The sequence below is a fragment of the Stenella coeruleoalba genome, assembly GCF_951394435.1.
Source record: "Stenella coeruleoalba genome assembly, chromosome: 11".
NCBI lineage: Eukaryota > Metazoa > Chordata > Mammalia > Artiodactyla > Delphinidae > Stenella > Stenella coeruleoalba.
Window position 1 is genome coordinate 95446697 of NC_137157.1, and position 13693 is coordinate 95460389.

Sequence of the window (13693 nt, forward strand, 5' to 3'; positions counted from 1 at the left end):
ATGCCAGCATTTCGTTTCCCAGCCCGAGGTCTCTGAGGAAGCCACGGGGTGGGCAGCCGGGCCGTGGACCCGGCTCTGGGACCGGAGGAAGAGTGAGATATTTGCGCTCACCCTCCCTCACCCGCTCGCCCCAAATTTCCCACCTTAAACCCTGATGAACCAGCCCAGTTGGTTCTGAAGCCAGCGAGGCTGGTGGGTTCGAGAGGCAAAGAAGAGTGCGCGTCGGGGGGAGGGGGCAGGGAGTGCGGGGCGGGGCACACAGTAATTGAGGCGCACCGCCCCCCGCAATGGGAGTACATCTGGTAAGCGTGGGCTGGCCAACGGCTGGGGACGCGGGTGGCTGACGGTACCATCAGTGACTCCAAAAGGAGAGGGGAACCTCTGGGTCCCAAGCCAAAGCGCGTAGAATTCTCCCGAACAGCCAAGCGACTCCTCCCTCACCTTCTGCTCCAGCCAGACTTTGTCAGGCCGCTGACGGCCCCCTCCGCAGTTTCTCTGCCCCCCTCTTAATGCTCCTATAGGACAGAGTCTGGAAAGCCAGTGTCGGGGGCCCCAGCTCAGCGACGCTGTCTGAGGGAGCTGTAGGGGCCAGCGCTAGAGGATTTTCCTCACTGGCGCTCCCGGCCAGCTGGCTGTCCCCGCTTCTTTCCCCACCTCCTCCCCCTCATACCTTTTGGGATCCCCGACTCACTCCAAGATCTCAGGATATTGTTAGAACTCACCCTTGGGTGAGTCTGAAAGGGCGCGCCCCTCCACCCAGCAAGACCAGCTCCCTCCCAGGAGAGGCTGACTCTGGAGTCTCAGGACGGTTCCCAAACCTGCCAGAAATGGGCTGAAAGCCAAAACTGACCTTCGGGAAGGCTCAAGTGTAGCCTGACCGACAGCCCCAGATCCTGTTCCAGGTTCCTTCCTCAGGAAAAGCCGAGGTCAGGCAAAAACTTGCCAAGTCCCTGCCCCTCTGTGGAGCTGCAGACACCAGCCTCACACTCATCACCGGGGGGGGGGGAGAAGGAGGGAGTCTGGCAGGAGCTCTTACTGCAACAGGGCCTCACCTCTATAAAAACCCTGGTAGCACAGACCTTACACAAGCTGCCTCTGTGTGTGCAGAGGCTGGCCAGGAGTCTCCCAGCCCCACCTGTCGGATGACACCCCCTCCCTCCTTGCCCTGCCCCCTCTATTCTCCTGAAATCTTGACCTCCACCTTGGCCAGCCTGGACCATGCCTCCCAACCTCACCGGCTACTACTGCTTTGTCTCGCAGAAGAACTTGGAGAGCTACCTGCAAGTTCTAAGTAACCGCCTCACCCCTCCCGAGCCCTTTCACTCCCGTTCTCCCCTCTCCCTTCCTGCCTCCAGTCCCATTGAGGAGGGGGGATGCGAGGGTCCGACATCGTGGAAAGGCTGGGGGTCGGGGGGCTGGGCTCCTCTTCTAGCCAGGGGCATTGCTAGGAAGGAGTAAATCCACAGTCCCAGACCCAGCCCAGGGGATGCTCCCAGCTCCAGGCTGCTGCTGCGGGTGGAGGAGGCCCTGGCCAGCTGGCTAAAAGGACCCTGGTCCTCAGAGGACAGCCTCCGTAGACATCAACATGGCTCTGCGGAAGATCGCGCCGCTGCTCAAGTCAGACGAGGAGACTGACCATCGGGGCAACCACGTGACAGTGAAGGCCCTCAGCACCTTCCGAAACTAAGCTCTGGAATTCGAGGTGGGAGTGGAGCTTGAGGAGGACTTGAGGATCACGGAGGGACGGAAGCTCCAGGTACCTTTTCTCAGGCTGGCGGGGAGGGGGTGTGGATGGGCAGGGGGCACTTAACAGAGTGGGGCAAAATAAAGTGACCTTTCCCATGCCCAGAGCCGGGAAGTGATGCCCACAGCAGTGATGCCCACAGCAGCCGGGAAGTGATGCCCACAGCAGTCCCTGGGATAGCAGGCTCCTGATGTCACCCACGCTGCCCCCTCTTAGCACCAGCCAACAGGGCAAAAGGGGCAGGTCACCCTCAGGCCAATGAGCAAACATGTGCTCACCCTCTAGCCTGGGACCCTGCGGACACCACAGTCTCTCTTCCCTCAGCCTCTTTAACTCCCCTCTGGTGCAGTCCTTTCTGCTTCCTACGTGTTCCTTTTGGCCTCCTTTGCAGACCCTAGTTCCCCTATTAATCCCTTAAACTGGGAATTTCCCCCCAGTATTTTATTCTTGACCTTCTCTCTCTTGTCTGTATACTATCCATGGGCTAAATCATCTACACCCATGTGTTCGGTTACCATCTATAAACTGCCTTGGACACAGATTCTCCCGCCAGAGGCACCACCTGAGCTCCAGGGCGGAGTTTCAACTGCCTGCAAAATGTTTCCATCTGCATGCCCCAAGGTCAAACCCAAAGTTCTGATCTTCCTACACAAACCTATTCCTGCTTTTATATTTGCCGTCTCCATCAATGTCAACAACCAGCAGGACCAAGTCATTACCTTGTGTTGGTCCTGCCGGCTGTTGTCACAGTCATTACCTTGTGTTGGTCCTGCCGGCTGTTGTCACAGTCATTATCTTGTGTTCCCTTACCTCCATGCTCCCAACACGTGCACGTGTGTGCACACACACACGCCTGCACACGTGCACCACATGTAATTGGTCAGGAAGCCTGTGTAACTTTTCTGTGCTGTCCAGTATGGTAGCTACTAGCCATATACAGATATTGAACATTTGAAATGTGCTATCGGTGTGAAATACACGCTGAATTTTAAAGACAATACCAAAAAAGAGTGCAAAACATCTCAGAAATTTTATATTGATTACATGCTGAAATTATAATATTTTGGATATTTTAGGCTGAATAAAATATATTATTAAAATTAATTTCACCTGTTTCTTTTTGCTTTTCTAATGTGGTTACTAGAAATTTTTAAAATTATATATGTGGCTTGCATTTAAGACCTACTGTACTTCCATTGAGCATCACTTGTTTACATGGCTCTTATCTGTTCCTTCCTAACCCTTCTCTTTGTCACCACCTTATTTCAGGCCCTCATTTCTCATCTGGTGCCCAGTCTTGATCCTCCTCTAATCCACTCTGCCTACTGTAGCCTCAAGGATCTATCTAAAATATAAAAGTGGGGTTTCCCTGGTGGCGCAGTGGTTGAGAGTCCGCCTGCCGATACAGGGGACACGTGTTCGTGCCCCGGTCCGGGAAGATCCCACATGCCGCGGAGCGGCCGGGCCCGTGAGCCATGGCCGCTGAGCCTGCGCATCCGGAGCCTGTGCTCCGCAACGGGAGAGGCCACAGCAGTGAGAGGCCCGCGTACCGCAAAACAAACAAACAAACAACAAAAATTAAAATAAAATAAAATGTAAAAGTGACCACGACACTCCCTGACTTAAACCCTTTCAGTGACATTTTGTTACATTCCAGGTAAGGGCCGTACACTCCACATTGCATCCAAGGGCCTCCACACAAACATACGGGGTTAGAGCCCCTCACAGCTACCTACTCTTCTTTCTTACCTCTACACTGTTTCTATCCTTGCTAGAAAGTTCCCATCATCTCCAACCTAATTCACTGCCTTGAAGACGCACTGTCTCCCCACTCCCACCGTCAACAGTCTTGCCTGGTATCACAGATACCTACCAACTGTTCCTCTATCTGATCAAGATTCTGAGCTCCCTGGGAATTCCCTGGTGGCCCAGTGGTTAGGACTCGCACTTTCACTGCCAGGGCCCTGGGTTCGATCCCTGGTGGGGGAACTAAGATCCCATAAGCCGCGTGGCACGGCCACAAGAACAATCCGTAAGATTCTGAGCTCCTTGTTTAGGGGGGCCTGTCCTATTGGGGGGCCTAACAATGGTGATTGGAAGGTCCAGGCCCACCCAGCTCTGATTTAGGGGGTTGATCCTTCATTCTCAGGGACACTGCAGCTGCCCTTGAGACTGAGAAAAAGGAGAAAGGAGATTCCCTGGTTGGCTCCCAACCAGCCTCCCTTCTTTCCCCAAATCTCCTCCAGGTCAGCCAGAAGTGACAGGGAACAAATTCTCCGCGCTTCGTCCCCTAACCCCCAATTTCACGCCCCCCCTATGATCCTCCCTCATCCCTGCTCTGCCCAAATGGTCACTGTCACAAACAGTGACCTTTAGGAGTGGGGGACGGGAGTCCTGGAAGGAAGGGACTGGAGCAAGACAGTGTCTGCTGGAGGCAAAGCAGGCAGCCCAGCCAGAGTGAGCTGGATGCATTTGGGGTGTCCTGCCCCCCAAGTCTTCCTTTATTCCCGCCTTCCCCCATAGACCACTGTCACCTGGGAAGAGGAGCAGCTGGTATGTGTAGAGAAAGGGGAGGTCCCTGACTGGGGCTGGAGACACTGGCTGGAGGGAGACACATCGTATCTGGTGAGCAGGGTGAGGGCTGGGAGAGGAGACGCAAGTGGGTGTGTCTGAGAGGGGGCCCTCCAGCTAGGATGCATGCCCTTACTCAAATCAAGTCCGTCTGCTACTCCAGCCTCGCCTCCCTTCAAGGAAGGCAACTAAGGAGGGAAAACAGAAGCCCTGGAAAGAGTGGAGAGAGAGAGAATTGGAGTGGCCAAGGTGGGCCCTGGTTGTAAGTCAGACGCATGTCCGTAAATCATGACCAGAGACGTGGAGACTTAGCCACTTCAGTTCCCTGACCCAGCTACCTTCCTTCCTCTGGGGTGGAAAGCTGAGGGTTTGCAACACGATACAATTCCCCATACATCGAGTGCTCTAGCTGATGTATCCTGAAGGATTCAATGGAGGTCAAGGACCTTGAGAAAAAACCTTCTCTGTCCTCATCATTCCTACTCTATCCCCAGGAGATGACTGCAAGGGATGCAGTGCACGAGCAGGTCTTCAGGAAGGTCAAGTAGCTGGAGAGGAGCTGAGGACCCCCCTGGACCACGGCAGTCCCCAGTCTCCTCTTGTCTGTGTCCCCTTCAAGCCCAGATGGTCCCAGGTCAGCAGTCCCTTTCTCAGGCCACTGACCCTCCCTCTGCATCCCCCCTCCCTCCACCCCACGTTAATCTATAACTTGCAGCCCCCAGGCCAAAGCCCTTTCTTTCTCACACTCCACTGCACAATAGCGACCTCATACCCAGTTCAAGATCTGGCCTCCTGGATGAGAGAAACAGGCAAAGGGGAAAGGAGCCCAGAGAATAGCGGATCCCCACCCTCTTTCATTCATCTGGCCTCTTATTTTCCATCTAAGAACTCAGCTTTGAGCATTTGAGCATTAGTGGAAACCATACTGGTGGACCTTCTGGAAAAGTGTGACTGGATTGAAGAATTTAAACAGGAGCTACTGGGAGAGGTTTTTGGTCCATTTCCTTGTCCTTCTTCTCGAGAAACCTCATGGGCTCAACAGAACCAGGCCCAAGTCATGGCCCCAGCCACACAGAGTTCAACAGACCACGTTGACCGACATCTAACGAGCCCTGGCCATTGTATGCTTGCATCCTACACGTTGGGGAAGAGGGACGGGTCAGGGCGAGACCTCTGTCCAGTGCTGGGGGAGGCTGGGAGCTTCTAAATAGTGACCTGGCCTCCACGTCTGCTTTGGGAAGGACAGGCGGCAAGAGCGCCAGAAGAGACTGAAAAGGGAAGCAGATGAAGGATACAAGGCTAAGGGCTAGAAAGATGAGGGCATGAAGGTGACAGTAGGTGTGAAGGCAACAGGCCTCTAGGACCCTCTGCCTACAGTCCAGCAAGGCTGCGGACAGAAGGTAAGGGGGACAACTGAAGACAGCACAGTCCCTCCCTTAGGGTCCCAGAATCGCTGCCCTGGAAAACAGCCCAGATGGGTAGGGCCTGTTCAGATTCAGGGCCAGCTCCAGCCTCTGGTCACCTCCCTACCTCCAAGGGCCTTGGCTCTTTCAGAATAGAAGTCCTTCCTGTAGGGCAAGAGCAGAGAGAAGAAGGCTCAAGGTGGGGTGGGGACAGAGCCTGGCTGGGGGGATGAGGGGAATGCTGGAATATCCCTGGCCTGTGCTCACTAGATGAACACCCCTGCTGCCTCTTCCTGCAATGGCCAGGCCCCTGCACATCCGAGATGGTCTCTGGGGCTCTGTCCAAGAACCAGGATTGCAGCACTCATCCCACCACAAGCCTGGAATGAATTTGGAACAGAATTTGGACAAGAATGCAGAGTGGGGCTTCCCTGGTGGCGCAGTGGTTAAGAATCCGCCTGCTAATGCAGGGGACACGGGTTCAAGCCCTGGTCTGGCAGGATCCCACATGCCGCAGAGCAACTAAGCCCGGGCACCACAACTACTGAGACTGTGCTCTAGAGCCCGAGAGCCACAACTACTGAGCTTGGGAGCCACAACTACTGAAGCTCGTGTGCCTAGAGCCCGTGCTCTGCAACAAGAGAAGCTAATGCAATGAAAAGCCTGCGCACCGCAACTAGAGAAATCCCGCTTGCAGCAACGAAGACCCAGCACGGCCAAAAATAACTAAATAAAATTTTTTTTAAAAAAAGAAAAAGAAAGAATGCAGAGTGGACCTGAGCAACTTCATCCCTGCCCAACCTCTCCGCAGGGTCCCCAGCAACGTCGGGAGGGCAGAGCAGCAGAAGCTCAGAGGAAGTGGGGGACTCCTACCTTTTCCATTCCCAGGTGCGGTAAAGGCACTGGAAGATGCTCCGTGTGTATTCACCAGGTCCCGGCCACTCCGAGTTCACAGTGCATATCCAGGCCTCTCCCCATAGGACTGCTGTCTGTGCTCTGCATGTCGGCCCCTCGCTGGGATCTTGCCGGGAGCACATAGGCCTCCATGGTGACTGTTGGACCCAAGTGGAAGCAGCCTCAGTCCCCCAAGACTCCTGTGACATGAACACCCACACCTTCCCACCTGCGGGTCCACATCCTCCACTGGACCACTCCCCTCCAGGAGCCAAAATCCAACAAGAGGCCTGGAGACCCCAAAGGAGCACAAGCAACCAGAGGAGGACTGAGCTGCTCCTGGGCACCTCCAAGGGGGTGGGAGCGGGATCCACCCAGATGCAGGAAGTCAGGGCTGCCATTTCCCCCGTGGGCAGCAGGGGGCAGTGCTCGCTGCAGTGGGAGCCAGAGACCCACCAAGTTCAGTCCTCGCTCCTCCAACACCCTGTTGGATATTTCGTCCCTGCCCCCACTAGACAGACAGACAGACACACACACATACACACACACACACACCAATCCCAGCCCACATGCTCACCCTGCGAAGACCCTACCCCTCATTCCAATCTGGCTGCACCACTGACTGTCAGATGGAAGAGATGGTCACCAAGGGCACCGACGTGTGGGTGATGAAAGGGCGGGGGGTGGGGGGGAGCTACGGCCACGGATGGGTGGTCCCACCCCAGCCCTTCTAGGGACACACAAAGCTATACCTCCCAGGACCGTCTTTGACCTCATTGACCAGAGTCTGAGACCCCAGGGAGATGATCAAGAATCAAATACGTTTATTTCCACGTGAGACAGAGTGACTGCACCCTTCTAACGCAGCTCCACGCCAGGCCCCTGCCCCCTCCCCGTCCGCCAGGCCCAGAGAGCACCAAATGGTCACAAACAACCTTCCAGCCTGAACTCCAAATGATCCTTTAGCCTTGATTCTTTAGGTCGGTCCAGAGCCCTCTGCTCAGAAGAAACTGACCAACATGGACCCGAGGTCAGGATCGGTGTGTGCCCTGAAGCGGAGGACCCCGTGCTGCCCGAGGACTCAGGCCCCACGTCCTGGTAGGGGCCCCAGAGGAGGCAGGAGTAACAAAGTCTAGCTGCGTATCCCCCTGCAACTGCCCCCTCACCTCAGCCGCCGTCTCCCGCACGCCCCCACCCCACGTGCCCAGACCTGCAGGATGAAAGGGGAGCAGGAAATTCCTCACCTGCAGAACACAAAGGCATCCCAGGCAGGAGCTGATCCTGTAACACTGTGGGATCCCATTGCAGCAGGGGACCCTTAGAGGCCACTGCAAATCCTAGGACGCCAAGAGAGAGCAGAGTCCTGGCCTCCTCCCCACACCCAAATCTTATCCCCTAAGGAGAAAGAACCACATCTGGGCTCTAGGCTTAATTACCCAACAATCAGTGCGAGGCCTGCAGCCCCCGATGTGGCTGAGGATCCGCTAGCTGTGTCTGGCCCTCCCTTCCCACCTCTCCCTGCCCTTCCTCAGGCTTTTCTTCCTCCTCTGGAGACCGATGCTTCTGCCCGGCCTGGGGACCACCTCCAGTACCCCCAGCCAGCTCTCTGGGATGTCTCCCCCAACCCCTCCCACCATAACACCCTCAATCATAACAGCACCTGTGCCATCAGGGTCCCCAAAGACTGACCTGGAGCTATCCCAGAGCTGCGACCATGATCGTGGACAGGCCAGGATGGGGGAGACCTTGCAGGTCCAGCAGGAGGTGAAAGGTAGTGGGTGAGGAGACTTGATGGGAAAATCACAGGGTTATGTGAAGGACTGTGACATAGCCAACCTGGGTCTGCGAGGAGGGCAGAAAGAAAGAAACAGAGATGGTAGCCCAGGCCTCTGAGGCCAGGGGCGTGAGCAGTGGCCTGACCTGACCAGGGGCCAGACCTGCACCCATCAGGCCGTCCTCATCCTCCCTGAGACCTCAGCCCACAGGACGGCTCTGGGTCAGCTCTGCAGGCACCTGGGCTCCATGCTGAACACCCACCCTCACCAGAGGCCATTTAGGTTCCAGGGGCCTGAGACGGAGCTGACCTGTCACACTCCCCCTTCCAGCAGCAACAGGGGGCCTCTGTCTTCTCGAGCACTTGCCAGCCCACCGTCTGTCTGTGGGTGAGCCTCCTGCCTTCCCCGACCCAGTCAGGCCCGAGTCTCACTGCCCTCTGCCCTCACTCTTGTTCTGGCCACCAGGAGAGGGTGCAACCCTTAGGAGCCTCTGCTCTGTCCCCCGTGGGCAGTGCCCAAGCAGAGGGCTGCCGGCATAGCTAGGCCACCGTGTTCACGCATAAACCACTTGCCTCAGAGGCTCTAGATGAGCCTGAAATGGCATCCAAAATTGGGAGGGAATAATACACAGTGGGCAGGGGAGCAGGCTCCGTGCCAAACAGGTAACTCTCGTTCACTGTGTGAACATACACAAGCCACTAACCCTCAGTAAATGAGCCCGTTTGCTGACCACCCAAGGCAATACCAAGAGTACTCGCTTCCTGCAAGGAATTTTGGGAAGTTTCTACGTAAAATCACTCAGCGTAGTACCTGGAATAGAGGAAGCACTAATGAACGTTCGCTGTCATTGCTTTTATTATCCCTACCTCTTCACTTGACTGAACTTCTCTTAACTGGACACAAAGCCTTGTTTTCTACAGTTAAGGATGAGAACTCACTGCCCATGCCCTGGGGTCACACAGTTCTGATGTTTTTTTAATTTCCCATCTTTTTTTTTCATTTATTTATTTTATTCATTTATTTTTGACTGCCTTGGGTCTTCGTTGCTGCACGCAGGCTTTCTCTAGTTGCGGCGAGCGGGGGCTACTCTTCGTTGCGGTGCGCGGGCTTCTCATCACAGTGGCTTCTCTTGCTGCGGAGCGTGGGCTCCAGTAGAGGCGCTCGCGCTTCAGTAGTTGTGGCTCATGGGCTCTAGAGGGCAGGCTCAGTAATTGTGGCGTGTGGGCTTAGTTGCTCCGCGGCATGTGGGATCTTCCTGGACCAACGTGTCCCCTGCATTGGCAGGCGGATTCTTAACCACTGCGCCACCAGGGAAGCCCGGTTCTGATATTTATAACAAAGTGTAATGACTGACAACAGAGATTTAGAGACAGTAAAGGCAGGTAAACATCTGGGGGTGATGGATGTAGGAGAACTGTTGCCCCCACTGGGGCTCCACAACCAGAATCTCACTGCATTCCGTAGTGCCCCCATGCCCATGAGGACAAGAGTGCATCCCAGACAGGGCGCCCCTGCCGAGCCCTGCACCAGCATCTGGGCGAGACCTCTACTCCTGTCCAAGGGCTGCAAACCCCAGAACAGCAGCCGCTGTTTACCACCACTCTCCCACCAGCCGAGAGGAGGCTTCAGTGCAGGAGAGAGGGAACTGATGGGTGGACAGGGGCCAGGCCCCAGTGCGCTGTGGTGGCAGCTGTTCACGGAGCCACGAGGCTCCACCCCTGAGTCCCTGGTGGGCCTCTGCCCTGGTCAAGGGGCTGGGCCGCCAAGGCAGGGGCTCTGTCCAGGCCCAGCTTCTCCAGTCCCCAGGTGCGCGTGCAGCCACCTTCCCTTGACCCCCTGCCTCCTCACCCTTCTTCCCCACGATGCCAACACCAACCAGCGCCCTCCCGGCCTGAGGGGCCTCCACCTTCCTCCCCCTGACCCCCTGCCGCACGCCCCCTCCAGCCCGTCATCCTTCTACACTAACGAGGCTCCAGCCATTCCTCCATTCATGCCCCAGTTTGGGCCTCCCCCGCTCTCCCTGTCCCACAGATGAGCCAGGAGGCCGAAGGGCTGCTTCACCATCACCTGCCCAGTTTTCCTTCCACCTGCGTATGTGTATCACTCATTAGTCTGTCTTGCACATCTCTTCTACGTACTGCATTGTCCGTGTGGCCTTTCATTTACGCTCTAGAGGATTGCTGAGAGCCGGCCCTTCTCTCTTTCCTCCCTGCATGGAACAGGAGTTGTTGTAGTGCATGGGTTGTCCCAGGCACACAGGCAAGACAGAGCTAAAGTCACTGCTATCAGAGCCACTGTCGCGCCTCGCTGTGTGATCTTGGGCAAATCATTTCACTTCTGTGCCTTTGTCTCCTCCCAGGACCGCTCTGCTCGGCCTCAATGCTCTATAACTGATTTACTATCCTGCCTTCGACACCCACCCTTCCCCCTGGCTTCCTCTCTCCTTCCCAACTGTTTGCAGAAAAACCTTGCTCATGTCCTTGACCCAGCTGTAAGGAAACTGTTGTCATTCTTAAAGGAGGAGGTTCTCTGGAATGGAGACAGAACCCCAGCTCAGGAAGGGGCAGCTAGGTCACAAAGCACTCCCCCACTCCTCAGTGGGGCTCCCCTGTCCTCTGCTGCCACTCACCTCCCCTCCTTTCTTTGTGAGCAGCACAGATGGGACAAGGGGACACTGTTCAAATAAGGGTTTGTTAAAGTCTTGGAGGAAACAAAGGGAGCTAGAACAGAGTATTACAGAAGTCGATCAGCTGAGGTCCAAGTGCACCCTCACCCATAGACTCCTTACTGTAGTAGGAAGGAACGGTGCCGGCCACAGCAGAACCAACCGCCTCGCCATTAGCAAGCCAGGCACATACACGGTATGTTTAAAGGGTCCTTTACTAAAAGCCTTTATTTCAGGCATGAGGGTCCACACAAAGCCCCCAGGGTGTGGGAGCTTTGGAACTGAGATCTCCAGCCTCTGAACTTGTCCCTTTGGACCATCTGCTGGTGGGGGACCACAGTCCTAGATTCTCGGGACTCAAGCTATGGCTACCCTCCCAAGGTTGGAAAGGGCATCCCACCTGGGGCTTCTCCTTCCTGCCCATCCCTCTCCTTTTCAACAGCTTCTTGGTCCTTTTTAACCCTTTGCTGTCCTCCTAAATCCCCACCTTCTCTTGTGTTTGGTCCCCTGTAGGTCATACTTTGACCTGTGCCGTCTTGCTACTTGATGGGGTGGGTGAAGGAGTATTTCAGATGCTAGGGATGAGGTGGAGAGGATCAGAGCCTGACTTCATGTTACTGCATCTGAAATACAACCATACTTAGCAAAAGTAACGTCCTGCTAGCTGATCTTCTGCAGTTATTGTACTAACATCATCTATCTACTACTTCTGTGATAGCCAGCCTTCAAGACAGCCCCCAAGGACCCCTGCTTCCTGGAATTCCCATCCTTGTGTTGTCTCTTCTCACATTGTATCAGGGCTGGTCTGTGTGACCAATAGAACATGGCAGCGGGGATGCTACGTTACCTCCAAAGCTAGATTATAAAAGACACTTGGGATTTTCAGTACGACATTGTGCCTGTAGTTGACACTGTACACTTACAATTTTATTAGGAGGGTAGATCTCATGTCAAGGGCTCTTACCACAATAAAAATTTTTTTTTAATTTTAAGACATTTTGGCCTCTGCTTTACTCTTTCTATCTTAGATCACTCTGGGGAAAGCCAGCTACCATGTCATGGGGACACTCAAGTGTCTTAGGAAGAGGGCCATGCAGCGAGGAACTGAGGCCCCAGCCCTCGGCCGTGTCAGGGGACCATAGTGGAAGCAGGACCACCAGCCCCGTCAGACCTTCAGGTAACTGCAGTCCTGGCCAAGACCTTGACCGTGAGAGACCCTGAGCCAAAACCACACATCGAAGCTGCTTCTGGGTTCCTGACCCTCAGAAACTATGTGAAATAATACATGTTTGTTGTTTTAAACTGCTAAGCATACAAGTGATCTATTATACAACAGATAACACATATTCTCAAACATGAGTTTCACCATAAATGACTCTCATCCTGTCACCGTAGCCTCAATAACTGGCAAAAGGGTTGGGGGCAAGTGACTTAGGGAGATAAAAACCTGTCCATCCACAAAAAGATACGGCTCTACATCCAGTGTGTCATAGGCCCTTCCATCCTAGCTCTAAGCTCAGACACCTTCTGAGCACCCAGCACGGGAGGCCCAAATCTCAGCGTCAGCCCCTCTAGAAGTCTAAAGAGAATGGAGTTCAGAAACAGACAGGTGTCGCCTGTCCCTCCTCTTTGAGGCCCACCTGCTGGACTACTGTCTGAGAACCCACCTCTTCCCAAGATAATTGTTAAAAGGAACATCCAGCATCTTCGGGTGACACCCCACCCCTTTCTGTGTGACCTTACCCTGTGGCTTCAATAGGACAGGTGCAGCAGAGTCCAGCTCAATAAGTCTCATGTCGTTCGAGAGAGTGTCCATCCGGAGGCAGGGAGGATCTCTTAGCTAGAGTCAGATCCTTGCTGGTGGGAAGCTGACAAGTTCTGCAGAGGACAGAGCAGCAGGATCTGAAGACCAGCAGCAACAAGGGGAAGGTGGTGTCCCGACATCCAAGGCAGGGGAGAGCCACACCTGGACGTGGCTTTACCTCGCAGAGTAAGGAATCTCTGGGGTCCTCCCCTACTCTCCAGGGCCAGCACAGTAATACCGGAGCCAGAGGTTTCTTTGCTGAAAAGAGGGGGATGAAATGGAGAAACATCGGTGGAAGAAAACTTGGTGTAGATGCCAGAAGGTGTAGCCAAATCTGATGACTAGAAAGGGGAAACCACCAAAGAAGTGTTTTAATGACTCTCTCTTCTGCTGTGCTCTCCCCAACAGAGACTATGGGCATCCCCCGACCCCGCCACACTGTAACTTCTGCTGTCACCCAAGAGAAGCAGACTGCTCACCAGGCCACATACACCACCACTGCCAGAAGCCCTATCTCCAAATGAAGACCAGAGGGGGTAGTAGCCAGGCCCCCAGGTAAGGACCAGCCAGGCTATCTCAAGGACACCGTCCATTTCTAAGGCTGCTCTCTCCGAAAAAAGGCAAGGTACCCAGCAGTGAGGGGCAGGGTTACTGTACTGGGGAACAGTAAAAGGGGCAGGGCTACGGTGGGAGTGAACTTCACTCCCTCCCCCCACTGGCTCAGGAGAACAGGAAGCAGGCTCAGGTACCCTCTCCTGGACCACATGGCTCCACGGCCAACCCCAGCTCCTGGACGCACCTGTCTACCATGGGCTCTCTTCCTCCCCGGGCACCGGC

The 13693-nt window shown here is 55.0% G+C and overlaps 1 protein-coding gene across 1 annotated transcript; it reads left to right on the forward strand.

Annotated features, from left to right (window-relative positions):
* Nucleotides 1-1218: 1218 nt before the first annotated feature.
* On the forward strand, nt 1219-4863 carry RBP5 (retinol binding protein 5; the record flags this gene model as incomplete). Its single annotated transcript, XM_079937916.1, is given in 5 exon segments — nt 1219-1291; nt 1578-1684; nt 1688-1756; nt 4268-4369; nt 4810-4863. Coding segments are annotated over 5 exon segments (405 nt in total).
* Nucleotides 4864-13693: the final 8830 nt, after the last annotated feature.